The sequence below is a fragment of the Tamandua tetradactyla genome, chromosome 8, assembly GCF_023851605.1.
Source record: "Tamandua tetradactyla isolate mTamTet1 chromosome 8, mTamTet1.pri, whole genome shotgun sequence".
Taxonomy (NCBI): Eukaryota; Metazoa; Chordata; class Mammalia; order Pilosa; family Myrmecophagidae; genus Tamandua; species Tamandua tetradactyla.
The window spans coordinates 15,031,845-15,055,165 of record NC_135334.1 but is presented as its reverse complement, the minus strand read 5'-3'; the positions used below and the strand labels follow the sequence as shown (position 1 = coordinate 15,055,165).

Here is a 23,321-nt window from a genome sequence, read left to right as displayed (position 1 = left end):
AACTGTAAACTTGCAACTTAATAAATTTCCCTTTTAAAAAACCATTCCATTTCTGGCATATCACATTCTGACAGCTAGCAAACTAGAACAATCCTATGGTGGATGTATAAGCACAGGAAATATGAATTCACTCAGAGGAAGGCAGAAGTTAAGCAAAGAGAGAAGCCAGATGGAGTCAGAAAATAAGGTAGAGAACCATGTGTTGGAGGTACACATATGATTAAAGGAAACTCAGGTCGCCGTCATGCTACAACCAGAATGCCACAGACCCCAGGAGAAAACATGGCTGACTAGCTTCCCAAATGATGAGACAATAAATTCTTATTGTATTGGCCAGCCTAGTATGTAGTATTTGTCATACCATATTTGCAGATCAAAACATGGTCTATCATGTGACAAGTCAAATGATTTATAAGGTATCTATAATAATAAATATTTTATAATTTATCTGAGTCCATTCATGATTAAAAATTGTGAATTTTATCTTTTATTAGTTTGTATGTTTGTTTTCTAGGTATTTCCATTGTTAATTCCTTCTCTTTGGGTTTAAGTGCCCATTCATGCCCATTTCTTGACATCATTATCAACCTTTTTGATTTTCTCTTAAGTTCCATGTAATAAAAAGTTTGCCTAGACTGGAGTTTCTTTTTAGTTTATTTTCCCCTTACTGTTCCTTTTGGTAAAATTATTCACCTATTGATAAAAGTGTCTTTAGATAAGTAAATAAGTATGTGTGCTATTTGGGATCCTCTGCAGACATTGCAGAGGCACAATGCTGTGCTCCTAATCTGGACGGATATGGTGAGTTCTCTGTCCTCTGGGGTAGAGTTAACTTAACAGCCCTTTTGCCTCATGAGTGCCCATGTTATGCAGTTACTGTCTCATCTTAGTGTATTTATTGATATTTCCAGTGGTTTTGATGAAATCCTTTTAATGTAGACTGTGCAAATAGTTCAAAGTACAATCAAATCCCCCAGTTTTGTCCTTTTGTTCTTTTTTTCTCACCACTTCTATTTTGTTTTGTTATTCTGATTTTTCTTGTTCCCTTTTGAGAATGGCCAAACTGTAGCACATACTGCCTGCTGCTGACAGTCACGAACCTCACAGTGTATTCAGTATTGAAGAGGTCATTTGTTGCTCCACACTTTATTGCCAAAATAACGTTAACAGAGGATGATTAGAGGAGGAATATCATGTATCTCAGGAGAAATGACATATCATGATATAGTAAGAGAAGAAAGTGGTTTGCATTATATTAAAATTGCATTCATTACTCTGTCCTTGCCATCTAATATTTTGCAAAAAGTCACGTTTCTTTTTGTGAATTTTATTTGTCATTTAAAGAACAATACTGCATCTTAAGTAAGATGAAACCTTTTAACCATTTCTACTATCAGTGAGGTTAATAATAAAAAGAGGTATAATTAATGAAAATAAACCAGGTTCACAGAAACATTCATTATTAGTCTTCCTCTTTTCTGTATGATGTTCATGCCATCATTTATTGACATAGACAGCTCTATTTTTTAGAGATGTCGTAGGCTTACAGAACTGTCATGTGTAAAGTACAGGATTCCCATATACTACCCTATTATTCACACCTTGCATTGGTGTGAAACATTAGTTACAACTGATGAGAAAAATTTTTATTATTGTACTATTAACTATAGTGAATGGTTTAACTTAGGGTACACTATGTTGTATGTTTACATGAATTTTAGCTTTTAAAATTTTATCCTCTTACCAAATGCACATTCTAAAATTTTCTCTTTTACCACCTGTTTCTCATCATTGTTTGCTCCCAAAGTTTAGTCACCACTGAGGAAACCGGCCTGAAAGAATTATTAATGAAGTGTTTGTCAAAGGGTGATTTTAGAATTTTTGTTATTCCTTCTACATACATTAATTTGAATACTGATGATAATTTATACCTTTACTCTTATTGACTCTTATTTTCCTAAGAAACTTTACATCACTACTTTCAAATTTTATTGCATAGAGTTCTGGAAAGAAGAGGTTTAACTTGTTAAAATAGACTAATGTTAATTTACTTCATATTAGTTAGGGTATATTTGTACCGTCTCCTTTTCTTCTTCATCAAATTATTGGGTTGTTCAACATTTTGTTAATTACATTTTTAAATTATTAAGTGGATTTACAGTTCTTCCATTTTCTGCATTATTTCTGCTTTTATCTTTATTATTTAATTATTTATACTTTTATTTTTTGTTCTCTTTTAGTTTTTTACTTGCATATGTGATTCATATATTTAAAACTTTCATTTTTGCAATTTTTTTGTATTGCTGATTTTTCTTACAATATTTTTTCATTGAGATATGTGCCAGTTTGAAAGGATTATGTGCCCTAGAAAAGCCTTGTTTTAATCTTGATCCATCTCCTGGAGGTAGCCTTTCTTTTAATTCCCATCCAGCACTGTAGGTTGGACACCTGATTAGATTATCTCCATGGAGATGTGACATGCCCAATTGTGAGCGTTAACATTTAATTAGAGGGAGATGTGACGCCACCCATTCCAGTTGGGTCTTGATTAGTTTACTGGAATCCTTTAAAAGAGGAAATATTTTGGAAAAAGCTTCAGAGCCACAAGAATCACGCAGCCAGAGACCCTTGGAGATGAAGAAGGAAAATGCCTCCGGGGAAGTTCATGAAGCAAGAAGCCTGGATACAAAGCTAGCAGATATTGCCATTTTCACCACGTGCCTTTCCAGTTGAGAGGGAAACCCTGAAAGTCTTCAGCCTTCTTGAATCAAGTGATCTTTATCTGGATGCCTTAGATTGGACATTTCTATAGAATTGCTTTAATTTGAACAATTTCATGGCCTTTGAACTGTAAATGTGCAACTTAATAAATTCTCCTTTTTAGAAGCTGTTCTGTTTCTAGTATATCATATTCTGACAGCTTGGATGGGCCACAGAGGCTCAGCAGGCAGAGTTCTTGCCTACCATGCAAGAGACACGGGTTCGATTCCTCGTGTCTTCCCATGCAAAAATCACATATTCTGACAGCTAGTGAACTAGAGCAAGATAAATTCACATACCATCCAAACCATCCAAAGTGGACAATGGCTTTTAGTATAACCAAAGTTGCGCATTCATCACACAATCAAGTTTAGAAACTTTTTATTACTCTAAAAAGAAAAACCTCATTTCCCTTAGTAGTCACCTATCAATCTCTCTACATCTAGCCCTTCATGACAACCCATCTAATTACATTATATTAATATAAGTGAATTATACAATATGTAGTTCTTTGCTTTTGATTTCTTGCATAGCATAATGTTTTTAAAATTATTATTATTATTTTAATTTAAAAAGTTGTACATTTACAAAAAAGCCATGTAGAAACTACAGCATCTACAGCATTCCCATTTTTCCCCATATGGTTGACGCTTTGTATCACTGTGGTACCTTTGTTACAAGATGACAGAATATTAAAATGTTATTAACTATAGTCCATGGTTTATATTAGAAAATATTTTCCCATCTATTCCACTCTATTATTAACACCTTATAATAGTGTCTTACATTTGTTATAATTTATGAAGGAACATTTTTATATTTGTATTATCAACCACAGTCCATTATCCATAAGAGCGTTCACTGTGTTATTCAGTCCATTGTTTTATCTTCTAACTTTCCTTCTAGTAATATACTTGTAGTTAAAACTTCCCCTTTTATCCATATGATTATGCACAAGCCATTTCTATTTTCAATCAGCCTAAATAGAAACTGTGCACAAATTACACAGCACCTCCCCATTTTCTATTCTCATTCTATCCCCTATATTCTAGATGCTAACTCTTTTAGTGTGCTTATTATAATCAGTTCATATAAGTGAGATCATACAATACTGTATTATTAACTTCTTGAGGAATGTCAGACTGTCTTCCACAGCTGCTGCACCATGTTACTTTTCCACAAGCAATGAAGGAGTGTTTCTAGTTCTTTACATCTTCTCCAATACTTGTATTTTTCTGTTTTTTTTAATAGTGGCCATTCAGTAGGTATAAATGATATCTCATTGTGGTGTAGATTTGCATTTCCCTAATAGCCAGTGATGTTGAGCATCTTTTCATGTGCTTTTTAGCCGTTTGTATTCTTATATAGAAAATTGTCTATTCAAGTCTGTTGCCCATTTTTTAAATTGGTTTGTTTGTCTTTTGATTTTTGAATTGTAATATTTCTCCCTATATTCTGTATATCAAACTCTTCTTTTTCCCATAGGTTGTCTTTTCACTTTCTTAGCAAATCCTTTTGAAGAACAAATGTCTTTGTGCAGGTCCCATTCATCTATTTTTTCTTTTATTACTTGTGCTTCAAGTATAAAGGCTCATAAACCATTGCCAGCCACAAAATCCTGAAGATGATTCCTTACATTTTCTTCTAGGAATTTTATAGTCCTGGTTATTATATTTACATCCTTGATAAATTTTGAGTAAATTTTTGTATGTGGTAGAGACAGGAGTCCTCTTTTTTTAATTTATTTCCACGTAGATACCTAATTACTTCTCAGGTTTCTTTTGGAAAGCACAACATGAAAAAGTTGTTGTACAGTAATAATAATAATAAAAGTCACATCCTGAACAGACAAAAATGGTTAACCATGTATTCTCAGTGGCCAGGTTAATGATTCAGGTATAAAATCAAAGGGAGTAAATGCAAAGTATATGAGGAAATTCAAAGGGAATTCCTCTGATATTCATAGATAACTGATTTTCATAGATAACTGATATTCCACATAGATAGTCAGTTCTCCCAGCACTATTTGTTGAAGAGACAATTCTGTCCCAGTTGAGCAGACTTGGTAGTACTGTAAAATAACAGTTGACCATAGATGTGAGAGTTTATTTCTGAAGTCTCAATCTGATTCCATAGGTCAGTACATCTATGTCCTTTTGTTACCTCTATTTGCTTTTTCCTTGAGGAAAAATTCTGGAAGGAGTGTCACCCCAGAGAGGACTTTCCAAAGTCAGTATTTCCAGCCAAAACAGCATCAAGGATCCATTAAGGGGGTGCAAACAAACTCCAAAGAGTCATGGGGAGAGGGTCAGAAACATGCCCCGACATTTTTTGACAACTCCTTGGAGCTGTACTTTCCTGGCCTGCCCAGCATATGGCATCCTTTAGCAACCATTCCCCACAGATCTAGGGAGGCAGTATACCTTTAAATTATATCACCTTTGCCTCTCTTTCAGGTGGGTTGAAAGAGTATCTTAGAGTCATGACCCTAGCAATCTGAGTTCACTAATCAAAGTTGTGGTCAGTGCTTGACCATCCCCCTACCCGCCTTGTTTTTATGGAAGAGGATTCTTGGGCTCCTTTTGTCCACAGCAGCTAGCCAGGCACTGGACCCTGAAGTGGCCCACATAAAGAGTAAGTAATACATGCGAACAGAGCAAACGCCTCACAGTTCTTTACCCAGTTTCTTAGTCTTTTCTTCCCGCTCTTCTCAGGATTCTGTGCTTTGTTCTTCTGGCCTCTGGAGCCCCGGAAAAGTTGTTTCAGAAGTTTTTGCAAGTTTACTAGGTATTTTGTAGAAGTGAATCTTGAAATCTCCTACTCTGCCATCTCTCACAGAAATTCCCCCCTGGCAATAACTTTTTAATTCACAAAACCTGATATAAAAATTGTGTTCCAGAAGAAGGTACAAATTTTCATTAATATTACAAAGATATTTTATTTGGATATCTAATGGAATAAAAATTAAGTAATTGCATAGAATGAAATAAAATTAAGTATGAGAGGCATATTTCTGTGTTTTGGAAATTTTACATTAATATGGTATATGATGAAAAAACATTGAATTTTATATTTTACCATCAACATAACAGACATTGAAAATTTCACAAAATGTATTTTTAACAAATAATGCAAAATTCAATGTACTCTCCACCAAGGTCCCCAGGTTATTAAGTAAGATATTGATAGAATATTTTACTCAACAGTTTAATTTTTTTATCATAGGTATTTAGCTCAAAATAACCTAGCCCAGCAATATCAGATAATTAAGTTTTTAAATAATTTATTTAGTCCTATTTGCCCAAATTATGATAAATGATCTGGGTATACATGCTGTATAGTTCAATTTTAGTGACAGTCTTCATTGTTAAAGAAAAATTTCTATGAGCAGAAGTATTAATGTTAATACTTGCGTAGTTTCACAGGTTTTCTACTATTAAATTTTCATAGCCTTACTTGAACTTTACACAAAAATCATTTAATTTTTGTTAACAAAATATTTTGGAGAGGAAATTTACAGATGTGATGGACTAGTGGAACAGATACTCTATATTCTTTCCCTTTGAATTTCCTCAAATACTTTGCATTTACTCCCTTTGATTTTATACCTGAATCATTAACCTGGCCACTGAGAATACATGATTAACCATTTTTGTCTGTTCAGGATGTGACTTTTATTATTATTATTACTGTACAACAACTTTTTCATGCTGCACTTTCCAAAAGAAACCTGAGAAGTAATTAGCCAACACTAGAAAGATTTCTTTCTTCCCACCATCTCTCAAAGTGTCCTGTTGTTTTGTTAACTCACAGCATACAAGCTGGTATCATCAAAATTGCCTAGAATTAATCAGCTTAGCTTGTCTATTTTATCCCTCTTTCTAAACTAAAATTTTCCAGTTTCTAAAGTGAACCTACCCCTGAGTTCTTTCTAATATTCTGCCTGCTGGAACTTTCCTAAAAAGACAGTTAGGCTAGTGCTACTTGAGTCTGAGTGAGTGAAGTATGTCTATCTGACTTTGGTAAGCAGGCTCTGAATCTGGGTTTTTCAGTTGTTCCCCTTTGCCTGAAAGAAGCTGGCAGCCAGTGGATGGCCATTTAGTGACCTCTGTGGAAAACAGATTAAATGGAACCTGCACTGAGGAAGCAGGGCCAGAAATAAGCAGGACAAACCTGACAGGTCAGACTTCACCTGAATCCAGGGTGACAATGGGATTTTTACCTAAACAAAACAACAACTTTATTTTATTTAAGTGATTTTTTCCCAAGTGTCAATTTTATTTGCAGTGTGTTGGTTCTTTAACTGTGGCTATACAATATGTACTGATGTTCATGTATTTACCTGCATTATATAGCATTAATCAGTGAAAACAATGGATTACATTTACAAATAATCTTTTGCCTGGAACAAGATGATAGGCAAGAATTCTCATTTAAATCCACTGAAGAAGTAAAATAGCAAATTCAGAGTTTTAAAAGAAAAACACTAGTTATAATTTTAAAGCTATACCCCTCTTCGGTATATTAATTTTATGGCTATTTGAGGTCACTGATATATTCTATGCTTTCATATTTTACAAATTCAACATGTCTAAAGAACATGAAATTCATTTACTCTGATTATATGAGCTCAGAATTTTGAAAATTTGACACTGGAGCAATGAAAAGCATTCCATTTTTGTTATTACACTTTGCATATGCTACAGGGAGTAATTTTTATAATTTTCAGGCTTTGTATGTCAAAAATATTTGTTTATTCTTAATTGTTGATAGAAATTGGTGGCATACATGGGTCCAAAGATTAGATGGGAAAGTATGAGTGTCTGAAGTTTATTTGACTTTTTATTTCTGAATTCCTACTATGGTGTTTGCCTCAGGTTCACTGGCGTCATTGGGTTTGAGAAGTGAATTTAATAAAAGAGAGAATTATTTTGTTGTGGAAAACACAAGAATCTTATCCTACACTAAACTCCCAAATCTTTTAGCCCAGTGTTAGGCCCCTGATGGTGGTGTGTGAGGGTGTAGGTGCCCTGGTGATGTCAATATTAGAGATTAGAGATGTGTTATCCAAAACATTTTAATTATCCACAGTTATTTCCCAATAGCTCTTTTGAACAATAAATTGTTCAAAATATTGAACAGGAAAAATTTTAAGGTTGTGAATTTATTTTTTGTAACTTACACAAAGTAAAATATACAATTTTAAGTATATAACTTGATGGCTCTTTAAGTAAACACTCATCCAATTTCCAACATCCAAGAACAAGATGTAGACTCCTTCTGTCACACCAAAAAGCTTCCACTTTCCCTTTTCAAGTGAATCCTTGCACCTTAATCCCAGGTAAATATCGATGTCATTTCTATCCTCACTATATATTCATTTTTGCCCAATTAGAATCTCATAAACATGGAATCATCAAATGTTTTCTTTTGTGTTTGACTTCTTTCGCTTAACATAGTATCTGAATGTCTCAATAACTCATTCTTTGCTATTGTTGAATAATATTTAATTTTTTTATTTTTATAATTTTTTTTTTTACATGGGTAGGCACCAGGAAATGAACCCGGGTCTCCAGCATGACAGGTGAGAACTCTGCCTGCTGAACCACTGTGACCCACCTAACATTTAATTTGTGATATTATCAAGATTTGTTTATCGATTCCCTAGTCATTAAACAAATGGATTATTTCAGATTTTGGCCAAAATTATTAAAGCTATTATTATTATGTGTCTGAAGTTATTTTGGAGGGTGTTTTTTTTCATTTTCTGTGGGAAATATTGAGGAGTTAATTGTTGGATATATGTTTATGTATATGTTTATGTTGGATACATGTTAAGTATATGTTTTTACAAAAAGAAACTTTCAGATTGCTTCCCAAAAGTGATTTACTATTTTATATTCCAAAAAATTATTGTGTAGGTAAGTTGGAAATTTTCACACTTTTGCCAACCTTTATTAGTTTTTAAAAATTTTTTAATGATTCTAGTAGATTTGGGATAGAATTTCATCGCTTATTTGTTATTGTGTGTGTGTTTCAGTTTTCTTTTTTCACGAACAATATATAGAGAGTAAAATTCACATACTTAGTTTAAAGGTCAGTAATTTTTTTCAGGCATGTACATTAGGGCTGTCATCACCAAAATTAAGAGATTCCTAATGGCTCATTGTAGTTAAGACTTCCTCCCACTCCCAGGCATTTAAGGGCACACATCTGCTTTTTGTTGTTATAGTTTTGAGTTTTCCAAAATGTTGTATAAATGACTTCATACAGAACATAAACTTTTAGTCTGACTTCTTTCTCTTAGCATAATGAATATTAGATTAATTCCTGTTATCACAAATATTGATAATTATTTTTCTCTATTGTTTTGTATGTCTCATTTTTTGGATATAAAGTTTATTCTTTAACCAGATGAAGATTAATTATGCCAAAGTAAAAATAGATATATAGTTTTCACATGAGGTAAAATTTAATCTACTTTGATAAATACCTTGGATTTGGATTTATAAGAAATTGCCAGACAATTTTACAGATTAGCTGTATTATATTGCATTCCCACTAATAATGTAGGAGGGTGCCAATTGTTCCAATTCTTACCAGCTCTAAGCATAGCTAGTTTTATTTTTACTAATTTTTCTTTTTCTAATAGATTTGTGATGACATATCATGAAGGTTTCAATTTGTATTTTCCTAATGAATAATGATGTTGGGCATCTTTTCACATGTATTTTTTTTTTTCTATCCACATATCTTTGTTGGTAAAGTGTTCACAACTTTTGTTCACTTAATTTTAAGGTTTTTCTTTTTTTTTTATTCTTGAGTTTTAAGTGTTCTTTATATTCTAAGGATACAAATTTTTAAAACAGATACATGATTAGCAAATATTATCTCCCATTCTGTGGTTTGTCTTTTAGTTTGTTTGTTTTCATTTTGATAACATCCCGTTTAAGCATTTAAATTTTGCTTTTTGGTATATTGTGTTTTCCTGTTCTAACTTAGGAATCTTTGCCTAATGTTGTCACAGAGCTTCCCCCTTTATTTAACTTTTAAAGTTTTAATGATTTTTTTTTACATTCAATTCTATGATTCATTTTTTTTTTATAGCTCAGATGCAGCTTCATTCAGTGTTTTAACATGATTACTTTACAATTAGCCATTATTGTGCTGTCCATTTTTGAGTTTTTGTATCCAGTCCTGTTGCACAGTCTGTATCTCTTCAGCTCCAACTACCCATCATCTTAACTTGTTTCTACCTCCTGCTGGACTCTGTTACCAATGACATATTCCAAGTTTATTCTCGAATGTCCGTTCACATCAGTGGGACCATACAGTATTTGTCCTTTAGTTTTTGGCTAGACTCACTCAGCATAATGTTCTCTAGGTCCATCCATGCTATTACATGCTTCATAAGTTTATCCTGTCTTAAAGCTGCATAATATTCCATCATATGTATATACCACAGTTTGTTTAGCCATTCTTCTGTTGATGGACATTTCGGCTGTTTCCATCTCTTTGCAATTGTAAATAACGCTGCTATAAACATTGGTGTGCAAATGTCCGTTTGTGTCTTTGTCCTTAAGTCCTTTGAGTAGATACCCAGCAATGGTATTGCTGGGTCGTATGGCAATTCTATATTCAGCTTTTTGAGGAACCGCCAAACTGCCTTCCACAGTGGTTGCACCATTTGACATTCCCACCAACAGTGGATAAGTGTGCCTCTTTCTCCGCATCCTCTCCAGCACTTGTCATTTTCTGTTTTGTTGATAATGGCCATTCTGGTGGGTGTGAGGTGATATTTCATTGTGCTTTTGATTTGCATTTCTCTAATGGCCAGGGACATTGAGCATCTCTTCATGTGCCTTTTGGCCATTTGTATTTCCTCTTCTGGTAGGTGTCTGCTCAAGTCTTTTTCCCATTTTGTAATTGGGTTGGCTGTCTTTTTGTTGTTGAGTTAAACAATCTCTTTGTAAATTCTGGATACTAGACCTTTATCTGATATGTCATTTCCAAATATTGTCTCCCATTGTGTAGGCTGTCTTTCTACTTTCTTGATGAAGTTCTTTGATGCACAAAAGTGTTTAATTTTGAGGAGCTCCCATTTATTTATTTCCTTCTTCAGTGCTCTTGCTTTAGGTTTAAGGTCCATAAAACCGCCTCCAATTGTAAGTTTTGTAAGATATCTTCCTATATTTTCCTCTAACTGTTTTATGGTCTTAGACCTAATGTTTAGATCTTTGATCCATTTTGAATTAACTTTTGTATAGGGTGTGAGATATGGGTCTTCTTTCATTCTTTTGCATATGGATATCCAGTTCTCTAGGCACCATTTATTGAAGAGACTGTTCTGCCCCAGGTGAGTTGGCTTGACTGCCTTATCAAAGATCAAATGTCCATAGATGAGAGGGTCTATATCTGAGCACTCTATTCAATTCCATTGGTCGATATATCTATCTTTATGCCAATACCATGCTGTTTTGACCACTGTGGCTTCATATTATGCCTTAAAGTCCGGCAGCGTGAGACCTCCAGCTTCGTTTTTTTCCCTCAAGATGTTTTTAGCAATTCGGGGCACCCTGCCCTTCCAGATAAATTTGCTTATTGGTTTTTCTATTTCTGAAAAATAAGTTGTTGGGATTTTGATTGGTATTGCATTGAATCTGTAAATCAATTTAGGTAGGATTGACATCTTAACTATATTTAGTCTTCCAATCCATGAACACGGTATGCCCTTCCATCCATTTAGGTCTTCTGTGATTTCTTTTAACGGTTTTTTGTAGTTTTCTTTGTATAGGTTTTTTGCCTCTTTAGTTAAATTTATTCTTAGGTATTTTATTCTTTTAGTTGCAATTGTAAATGGGATTTGTTTCTTGATTTCCCCCTCAGCTTGTTCATTACTAGTGTATAGAAATGCTACAGATTTTTGAATGTTGATCTTGTAACCAGCTACTTTGCTGTACTCATTTATTAGCTCTAGTAGTTTTGTTGTGGATTTTTCCGTGTTTTTGACGTATAGTATCATATCGTCTGCAAACAGTGATAGTTTTACTTCTTCCTTTCCAATTTTGATGCCTTGTATTTCTTTTTCTTGTCTAATTGCTCTGGCTAGAACCTCCAACACAATGTTGAATAATAGTGGTGATAGGGGACATCCTTGTCTTGTTCCTGATCTTAGGGGGAAAGTTTTCAATTTTTCCCCATTTAGGATGATATTAGCTGTGGGTTTTTCATATATTCCCTCTATCATTTTAAGGAAGTTCCCTTTTATTCCTATCTTTTGAACTGTTTTCAACAGGAAAGGATGTTGAATCTTGTCAAATGCCTTCTCTGCATCAATTGAGATGATCATGTGATTTTTCTGCTTTGATTTGTTGATATGGTGTATTACATTAATTGAGTTTCTTCTGTTGAACCATCCTTGCATACCTGGGATGAATCCTACTTGGTCATGATGTATAGTTCTTTTAATGTGTTGTTGGATACGATTTGCTAGAATTTTGTTGAGGATTTTTGCATCTATATTCATTAGAGAGATTGGTCTGTAGTTTTCTTTTTTTGTAATATCTTTACCTGGTTTTGGTATGAGGATGATGTTGGCTTCATAGAATGAATTAAATAGCTTTCCCTCCACTTCAATTTTTTTGAAGAGTTTGAGGAGAGTTGATACTAATTATTTCTGGAATGTTTGATAGAATTCACATGGGAAGCCGTCTGGTCCTGGACTTTTCTTTTTAGGAAGCTTCTGAATGACTAATTCAATTTTTTTTACTTGTGATTGGTTTGTTGAGGTCATCTATTTCTTCTTGAGTCAAAGTTGGTTGTTCATGTTTTTCCAGGAACCCGTCCATTTCATCTAAATTGTTGTATTTATTAGCGTAAAGTTGTTCATAGTATCCTGTTATTACTTCCTTTATTTCTGTGAGGTCAGTAGTTATGTCTCCTCTTCCATTTCTGATCTTATTTATTTGCATCCTCTCCTTCTTTTTGTCAGTCTTGCTAAGGGCCCATCAATCTTATTGATTTTCTCATAGAACCAACTTCTGGTCTCATTGATTTTCTCTATTGTTTTCAAATTCATTTATTTCTGCTCTAATCTTTGTTATTTCTTTCCTTTTGCTTGCTTTGGGATTAGTTTGCTGTTCTTTCTCCAGTTCTTCCAAGTGAACAGTTAATTCCTGCATTTTTACCTTTTCTTATTTTCTGATAATGGCATTTAGGGCAATAAAGTTCCCTCTTAGCACTGCCTTTGCTGCGTCCCATAAGTTTTGATATGTTGTGTTTTCATTTTCATTCACCTCTAGGTATTTACTAATTTCTCTTGCAATTTCTTTCTTGACCCACTGGTTGTTTAAGAGTGTGTTGTTGAGCCTCCACGTATTTGTGAATTTTCTGGCACTCCGCCTATTATTGATTTCCAACTTCATTCCTTTATGATCCAAGAAAGTGTTGTGTATAATTTCAATCTTTTTAAACTTTTTAAGACTTTCTTTGTGACCAGCATGTGGTCTATCTTTGAGAAAGATCCATAAGCACTTGAAAAAAAGGTGTATCCTGCTGTTGTGGGATGTAATGTCCTATAAATGTCTGTTAAGACTAGCTCATTCATAGTAATATTCAGATTCTCTATTTCTTTATTGATCCTCTGTCTAGATGTTCTGTCCATTGATGAGAGTGGTGAATTGAAGTCTACAGCTATTATGGTATATGTGTCTATTTCCCTTTTCAGTGTTTGCAGTGTATTCCTCACGTATTTTGGGGCATTCTTGTTTGGTGAGTAAATGTTTATGATTGTTATGTCTTCTTGCTTAATTGTTCCTTTTAATAGTATATAGTGTCCTTCTTTGTCTCTTTTAACTGTTTTACATTTGAAGTTTAATTTGTTGGATATTAGTATAGCCACTCCTGCTATTTTCTGGTTGTTATTTGCATGAAATATCTTTTCCCAACCTTTCACTTTCAACCTATATTTATCTTTGGGTTTAAGATGTGTTTCCTGTAGACAGCATATAGAAGGATCCTGTTTTTTAATCCATTCTGCCAATCTATGTCTTTTGATTGGGGAATTCAGTCCATTGACATTTAGTGTTATTACTGTTTGGATAATATTTTGCTCTACCATTTTGCCTTTGTATTATATATATCATATCTGATTTCCCTTCTTTCTACACTCTTCTCCATACCTCTCTCTTCTGTCTTTTCATATCTGACTCTAGTGCTCCCTTTAGTATTTCTTGCAGAGCTGGTCTCTTGGTCACAAATTTGCTCAATGACTTTTTGTCTGAGAATGTTTTAATTTCTCGCTCATTTTTGAAGGACAATTTTGCTGGATATAGGAGTCTTGGTTGGCAGTCTTTCTCTTTTAGTAACTTAAATATATCATCCCACTGTTTCTAGCTTCCATGATTTCTGCTGAGAAATCTACACATAGTCTTATTGGGTTTCCCTTGTATATGATGGATTGCTTTTCTTTTGCTGCTTTCAAGATCCTCTCTTTCTCTTTGACCTCTGACATTCTAACTAGTAAGTGTCTTGGAGAATGCCTATTTGGGTCTAATCTCTTTGGGGTGCGCTGCACTTCTTGGATCTGTAATTTTAGGTCTTTCATAAGAGTTGGGAAATTTTCAGTGATAATTTCTTCCATTAGTTTTTCTCCTCCTTTTCCCTTCTCTTCTCCTTCTGGGACACCCACAACACGTATATTTGTGCGGTTCATATTGTCCTTGAGTTCCCTGATACCCTGTTCAAATTTTTCCATTCTTTTCCCTATAGTTTCTGTTTCTTTTTGGAATTCAGATGTTCCATCCTCCAAATCACTAATTCTTTCTTCTGTCTCTTTAAATGTATCATTGTAGGTATCCATTGTTTTTTCCATCTTTTCTACTTTATCCTTCACTTCCATAAGCTTGTGTGATTTGTTTTTTCAGTTTTTCTATTTCTTCTTTTTGTTCAGCCCATGTCTTCTTCATGTCCTCCCTCAATTTATCAATTTCGTTTTTGAAGAGGTTTTCAATTTCTGTTCGTATATTCAGCATTAGTTGTTTCAGCTCCTGTATCTCATATGAACTATTGGTTTGTTCCTTTGACTGGGCCATATTTTCAATTTTCTGAGCATGATCCGTTATCTTCTGCTGGCGTCTGGGTATTTAGTCAGATTTTCCTGAGTGTTGGACCCCACAAGTTGAAAGATTTTTCTGTGAAATCTCTGGGTTCTGTTTTTCTTATCCTGCCCAGTAGGTGGCGCTCGTGGCACACGTTTGTCTACGGGTTCCACCAGTAAATTTGCTGTGGGTCCTTTAACTTTGGAAAACTCTCGCCGTGGGGAGGTTCAGCAGCTGAAGCTGCTTGGAGCAGTGCCAGCCGGCCCGAGGGTCCGAACGCGGGGAGGATTGCCGGCCGCCGCAGCCTGGGAGAGCGCCCGGCCGAATTTCCTAGTCGGCCGGGGCACCAAGCATGGCGGGAGGGCGCCATCTGCCGCAGCCCGGGAGAGTGCACTGTTCCCAGCCGGACCGGGGGGTCACGTGTTTGGAAGGGAACCCCCGGTCACCGTTCTCCGTGGTCTGGGGATTTCCGACCCAACTCTCTCAGTTGGTCCGGGGGGCCTCGCGTGGTGGCGGCGCTAGCCGCCACAGCCCAAGGGGACCACCTGCCCAATTCTGCCAGCTGGCCTGGGAAGGAGGAAGGGAAGGACTCCGACCGCTTGCCGTCCCGCCCGGGGAAGCCCGCACCCCTCGGCGATCTCACCAGAGCTGGTTCTCCCAGACAGTCAGCCATTCCAGGATGGGGTACGCCATCCCTTTGATCTCCGTCATGGCTCCAGGAGCTGCTCTGTATCGTCTCCACTCCCCCAGTAGCTGTTCTGGAGGAGGAAAGGTGAGGGTGGCAAGGCTGTCGAGGCCGGTGGCAGAGGAGCCGGTGAAGGCGGAAGAGGGCACGTTGGTGGTTGGAGAGCCGCCGGAGCAGGAGGAGAAAGAGAAGGATAAGATGGTGGATGGAGCACTGCCGGAGCAGAAGGGGGAAGAGGGAGAGGAGGGCAGGCTGGCTGGCGGGGTGTGAGCGCCGCGCCTGGCCGGCAGACAAAGAGGGACAGGAGGGCGGGCTGGCTGGCAGGGCGTGAGCACTGCACCGGGCCGGCAGACATAGAGGGGAGGAGGGCGGGCTGGCTGGCAGGGTGTGAGTGCTGCGCCGGGCCCACCGACAAAGAGGGCTCTATGATTCATTTTTGTTAAAGGTGACAAGTGTGGATAGAAGTTCTTCTTACTCCTCTCTCTCTCCTCCTCCGTAACCTCCTCCTTTTCCTTCTTTCATTCTAATTGTTCTTTTGCATGGTTAGCTTATTGTTCCATCATGGGTGTCCTCCATTGAATTGACTTTACACTTTGTCCACATCATATGTATGCGTTCATTGATGATGACTCAATATTCCTTTTGCCAATACCATATTGTCTTGATTTTTGTAGCATGTAGTAAAGTTTGCAAGCAGGTGGTGTGAGTCCTCCAGTTTTATTCTTTAGCAAATTTTTTTAAGCTATTCGGTAATTTGGCTTTTCATGTAATTTCAGAATCAGCTTTCTATAAATATTATGCTTGGAAGTTAGTGTAATTGCACGGAATTTGTGGTCAGATAAGAGAGGATAAACATCTTAACTAAAATTAACCTTCTAATTCATAAACCTAGATGATCTTTCCATTTATATGTCTTCCGAGTCCTTTCATTAGTGTTTTACAGTTTGCCATGTATACAGCATGTATATATTTTATAAGATTTATACTTAAATATTTCATGTTTCTGGTGCTGTTATAAATGTTACTGCATTTTAAAATTCACACGCCATGCAATTCCTTTATATAATGTGTACAATTAAATGGTTTTATTTTACTCCCAAGATCATGTAGCCCTTTGCAAATTAATTTTAGAATTTTTTCATTGCTTTAGAAACAATTCCCTTTAGTCATCACTCTGCAATTCCTCCATTCACCCAGGCCTAGCAATCACCGGTCTACTTTCAATCTCTACAGCTTTGCCTCCTGTAGATATTTCATATAAGTGTGAGATAATACAATACAATAGGAGGTCTATAGTGACTATTTTCTTTCAGTTAGAGTGATTTTTATGATTCATCCATGTTGTAGTATATGTCAATATCTCATTGCATTTTATTGGCAATTGATATTCCATTCTATGGGTATACCACAATCTACTTTTCCATCAGATTATGGACTATGTGTTCTTCCACTTTCAGTGTAATGAATAAATTTGCTATGAACATGCTTGTATAGCTTTTTACATGGGCATATATTTTCATTTTTCTGGGGTATATAGCTAGGAATAGGATAATAGAATTGATGTGTCATAATGGAAATGCCATGTTCAAATTTTTGAGCAATTGCTACACTGTTTTCCAAAAAGGCTGTACGATTTGGCTTTCCCATCAACAGTGCATGAGGACTCCCAAATTCCACATCTGCCAAACACTTATTATTGTTTGTTTTTTATTTTTACCATAAGCTTAGTGAGTCTGAGGGTATATGGCATAGTGATTTTAATTTGCATTTCCTTGAATACTAATGTATTGAAATATTTCATGTATTTATGGCCATTTGTATGTATTCTCCTGAGAAATATCTATTAAGATATCTTGCCAATTTTTAAATTGGGATGTTTGGCTTTATTATTGAGTTTTAATAATTCTATCCAGTTTGACATACTAGATGTTATCAGATATGCATTTGCAATAATTTCTCCCATTTGCATTTTGTTTTTTCATTCTTTTTGTTACTTTTGAAGTAGATTTGTTTTAAAATTTAATGTAGTGGAATTTATCTATTTTTATTTTTTTTCCTTGTGTGTATTTTTTTTTTTGCATGATTAGGCACCAGGAATCAAACCCAGGACTCCTGCATCACAGATGAGAATTTTGCCACTGAGCTACCATCACACTGCCCCTTTGTGTTTAATCTAAATATCATTGCCTAACCTAATGTTATGTTACTCCAGCATTTTTTTCTAAACATTTTAAGGTTTTAGCTAACTCATGCATTTATGTTGCTGATTCATTCTGAGTTCATTTTTATGGTGTGATATGGGCATCACATTCATTCCTTTGAGTGTGGATATCCAGTTATCCCTACACCATGGCAGAAAAGACTATTCTTTCCCCATTTGAATTGTTTGGCATTTTTGATGCAACTCAACTGATTATAAATGTGCTTGTTTGCTTATGTGCTCCATAGTATTCCATTCAGGCATGTTTAATATATATCTGTATATATATAGATATATAACGATATATGTATACACACACACAGAAACACTTCTGAATAGTTTAAATGTAGGAAAATGTTCTATGTTACTGCTCTCATTTTCTTTCACATACCATTTGTATGAGTTTTAAACTACCTTTACCTCATTTCTTAAAGATTTTTCATTCCCTGAAATTGGTAGTTTAAAAACATAGTGGAGGTGGTTGTGGGATGCATCAAGCTATTATTTTCAGTAATTGTAACCGTCCTGAGCAAGAAGAATGAAGATGGGGTGCAAAGAGGAGCACCTTTTATGCTGTTTATCTCTTTGATCCTTAACTAATTCTTAAAACCTCCAGAGCATTCAAATGCTTCTCACAGCCAGAGGAAAAAGGGAAAGTGAAAGGAGAGAGCAAAAGAATAGGCAAGTTTTTCTCCCACAATATTACAATTTATAATATTTTCTGCAGTTAAATGTTAGACTTTATTTTACTCAGACCAAATTGTGATATATTTATATATATATTATATATACATATTACTCAGGCCAAATTGTGATAAATATATTTGTTATATATATATATATTATATATACATATTACTCAGACCAAATTGTGATAAATATATTTATGTTTCAGGATCTTACTTTGATTTTTTAATATTTTATATTTTTCTAGAGAGCCTTTATTTAGTATGTTAGACAGAGTATTTTTTCCTTCAAATAAGTTCAAATGGTCCATAACCAAAAGTGTCCATTAGTGGTAGTTAGCTCCCACTGTGAATGAGAAGACATATATTTAGGTGTAATAAAGACCTACTTAGACTATGGAGCTGCATTTCTTTATTGCTAGGCAAATTTCAGAGATTTTTATTTCATATATTTGTTTTGATACAGAAAGAAATTCTTCTTATAGTTAGGTTCTGGTGTTAACTTGACCAAATGATTATGCCCAGTTGTCTGGTCAGGCAAGACTGGCCTAACTGTTGCAGGACGGATATTTTGTGGCGGGGTGATAAACTGGAAGGTTGGTGTATTAAGTCATCAGTCAGTTGATTGCATCTGTGACTGATTACATCTGCAATCAACTAAGGCACATCTCCCACAAGAAGATAACACAATCAACTGAAGGGTTTTAAGGGAGAAGACTCTTTCACTGCTTCTTCAGCCAGTGAGCTTCTCATGTGGCATTTGCCCAGACCCTTCATTGGAACTGCCAGCTTCATAGCCAACTCTATGGACTTTGGACTTTTTTTATTCCCACAGTTGCACGAGACACCTTTATAGATCTCATCTTTACAGATTTCTTCTGTTGGTTCTGTTTCTATAGACAGCCCTGACTAACACAGTTTGGGCCTGTGAATGGTTCTTGAGAAACAGAATCTTAAAAATGGGTTTTTACAAGTGGTTTTCTACTCTAACTAAACTCAGCAGCACTAATGACTGTTTCCAATAATCAAGATGGCACTGACAGTCCACGGGGTGAGTTGGCAAAAGAGATAGTCATAATATCACCATTTGATTATAACACTTATATGAGGCAAGGCTCCGGGTTAGAATGTTTGATGGAGCATCTACTGGAAGCTAAGAGAAAATAAATCATGATAACTGACATTTATTGCCTATTTATGATATTTTGGGAACAGTTCTAAGTAATTGATTTTTCATTAAGAGTTAAAACAACCCAATGAAAGAGATGTTATTATTTCCACCACTGTCTGACAAGCTTTGTGAGGCAGGGTAAGTTTAAGTAATTTGCCCATGGTATTAGAGTTAGTAATTATGGAGGGAGGAGTCAAACACATGCCCTTTAACTAAAGAATCCACATTCTTAACTACTGTGATTAGAAGAAATTGATAACTTTGGTTATTGAAGTGCTCATGAATGGACCATTAAGGAGATGTAGCTAGAAATTTCCAGCAGGTGTTCAGAAATAAAGATAATGGAAGGAAGGCAAAGCACTGAAATTTATTTGGACATATCCCAGGAGAGGTATTTACCGCAATGCTTCAGAAGTTTCTAATAAAGAATTTAGAGACCTGTTTACTGAACCCAAGCAGAAATATCCCTTTGGATATTGAGATGAAAGAATGAAATAAAACAAGGCAACAGACAGATTTCTCTTCAGAGATGAAGATGGTAGTGATATGGGAGTTCTAATTTAGCTTTGCTTTGGTGGATATACAATCCTAGAATGAAGTGAAAACTTGGGTAAATCAAGAGGACTAATAATTGAGTCCCTAAGGACTAATTGGTGGTTTTGCTTGTAATTGAAATCCTTTTATTTCCCTGTTATTCCGAGAATTTGTTCCCTGGAGGAGAGACTTAAGTTTTGAATCTGTTTATTACCAAGTGTGTTGTATCCTTAAACCAACACTAAATCTGCCTCTTTACTAAAGAATGTTCTGGTTTTCTTTGCTGCATGAGGGTGCTTAATGTTAAAATCAATCAGAATGAGTTCCAGGTCATATTGGAAATTAAAGTCTGGTCAGTATCCTCTTAGAGTTAAAGAAACCAATATTTCAGAGATCAAAATTGCACTTCAAAATCCACAAAGGTAAATACAGTGATCAGGAAGCTTGGAGGTTTTCTGGCTAATGAGGGTGAGTTCCTGAATTCCATTCATATTGTGTCCTCCCTATTGAGATGGAAATCCAGAGATTAAGAAATGCTGCTTTCTCTCCATGTTTTGCAGTCTTGACAAACAAGTGAATCAAGTGGAAGAATCTGTTTGAGGGGGCAGCAGAGAACATTCAGAGACACAAGGCCCTCAGGGTTCCCATATCTCTGTGTAAGTTCCCTCTGCAGGGAGATAGTTCTCAGTTCTCTAACTATAGTTTTTATTCCATGAGTTGGGGTAGCTTCTTGAATTCTTCTAGACTTGACCATTAGTTTTGAGCAACACCATTGTTCATGGTTCTCACAACAGTTTCTAAACTGCATGTGGGGTCACATCCATTTTCTGTCCTGAAGAGGAGGGGGGCTCATGTGAATAAAGAGATGATGAGATGAGATGGAAGAATTTTGTCCCCGTCCATCTTCCTTCTCTCTTCTCCCTTGTTTTTTCCAGTAGTGATGGCAGACCTGGCCTTTAGTCTGTGGAGTAAGGTGTAGTTATTTTTTAACATGTTTATTATTTCGTGACTATAATATTGCAAAATATTTGAAAATGAAAATTCCATGGGTCCATATTGGGTTATATCAGATAATCCCAGTGTAGAACCCACTTCTGTGGAAGAGATATTGCGGGAAAACCTGGGTTTCCCTTAACGCAGACCTTTCCTCTTGTCCCTATAGATGCCACAGAGCAGAATGGCTCCTGGAAATGGCTCTTTTTTGACTGAGTTTATTCTTGTAGGTATAACAGATCACCCAGATTCCCAAATCCCCCTTTTCTTCTTGTTTCTAGCAATGTATATTATTACTGTGCAAGGAAATCTGGGCTTAATAACTCTAATTGGGCTAAATTCCCACCTTCACACCCCCATGTACTTTTTCCTCTTCAACCTGTCCTTCATAGACCTCTGTTATTCTTCCATTTTCACACCCAAAATGCTGATCAACTTCTTATCAGAAAAGAATATTATCTCCTACCAGGGGTGCATGGCACAGCTCTTCTTTGTCTGCTTTTTTGCCATCTCTGAGTGCTATGTGCTGACCTCAATGGCCTATGATCGCTATGTGGCCATCTGTAATCCACTCTTGTATAGCATTGCCATGCCCCCTAAAGTGTGCTGCAACCTTATGCTTAGTTCATACCTGATGGCATTTTCTGGTGCTATGGCCCACACTGGATGTATGCTGAGACTGACTTTCTGTGATGCCAACACCATCAACCATTATTTCTGTGAGATCCTCCCTGTGCTCCAGCTCTCCTGCACAAGCACCTATGTCAATGAGCTGGTGGTCTTCATTGTAGGGAGCATCAATATCCTCGTGCCCAGTCTCATCATCTTTACCTCTTATGGTTTCATTCTCTCCAGCATCCTCCAAATGAACTCCACTGAGGGCAGGTCAAAAGGCTTCAGCAACTGCAGTGCCCACATAATGGCTGTTTCTCTGTTCTTTGGATCAAGTGCATTTGCATATTTCCAACCATCTTCTGCAAGATCTATTAATGACAGAAAAATCTCTTCTGTCTTTTACACCAATGTGGTTCCAATGATGAACCCTTTAGTCTACAGCTTGAGGAACAAAGATGTTAAACTTGCCCTTAGAAAGACCCTGAGTAGGAGAAAGTTTTAATTAGAAATGAGATGTCCTGTGCATGTAGTTTCAGAAGTAGGGTCACTGTGTTTATTTATAATGTATTTCTTTTCTGCTTTCTTATCCTGCTTCTTTCTTAACATTTTAAAGGAAATTTGAGTTTTTGTTTAATAATTTACCTTTACTTTTCTTTTTCTTTTTTTTTGTTTTTTTTTTTTGTATGCTGTATGACAGGGTCACATTTCATTATTTTTCCATGTGAGTATCCCGTTATTGCAGCATCATTTGTTGAATTTTTGTTTGGTTTCTGTTTGTTTATGCTTGTTTATTTGTTTTTTGGGAAGTGCCTGGTCCAGGAATTTTAGATGAAAGTGTTTAGCCATTGCTTTACTTATCGGTGAAGCTTACCATGAGAAAAAATAGGTGTATATTACTAATAATAAAATATGTTCCTAGAAACATTTGTAAATTAACTCTGTCTCAAGAAAACAGTAAATGTCTTCAGGGTACAAGTTATAATTCCTTTATTTCTGCAATGCTTTTCTTATTTATATATTTAGAATTGTATACCCTCTGAGTGGAAAAGAAATAATTGCTGAATTGGGTGTATTCTTTCAATAGCAAGAACAAAATGGTTATTATTGTAAGTAATATTTAATAAAATATAATAACAAAAATAACTACAACAATAATACAGACAGCAGGTAATTATGAAGTTTAAAGATTTTTGCTGTCAGTATGTCACCAATATAATACCCTGTATAATTTGTTTTAAATTTATTCTTAACTTTTTATTTACAAAAGTTTTGCCTGAATGGTATATAGAATTCCTCTGTGCTCTTTCCTTAGGTTTCTTCTGTAACCACAGTACTGTTATCAAACTCAGAAAATTAATGCTTCTTAATATGCACGCCTAATTCCAATATCACCATTGCTCCTATGATGGTCTCCCACCCCGCTATTTTTGATCCATTAGGCAATCCAAGATCACATATATTATTCAGTTGTGATGCCCTTTAAATTTTCCCTAGTTTAGAACAGTTTCTCAGTCTTCTCTGTCTTGTGTGACACTCAATCTTTTTTGTAACGTTTTATTATTTTACAAAATATTCCTCA

At 35.7% G+C, this 23,321-nt stretch overlaps 1 protein-coding gene across 1 annotated transcript; it reads left to right on the top strand.

Annotated features, from left to right (window-relative positions):
- Positions 1 to 21,292: 21,292 nt before the first annotated feature.
- LOC143643233 (olfactory receptor 8B3-like) lies at positions 21,293 to 22,244 on the top strand. Its single transcript, XM_077111982.1, has one exon. The coding sequence runs from the start codon at positions 21,297 to 21,299 to the stop codon at positions 22,242 to 22,244; it is 948 nt and encodes a 315-aa protein (XP_076968097.1). The 5' UTR covers positions 21,293 to 21,296.
- The last annotated feature ends 1,077 nt before the right edge of the window (positions 22,245 to 23,321 follow it).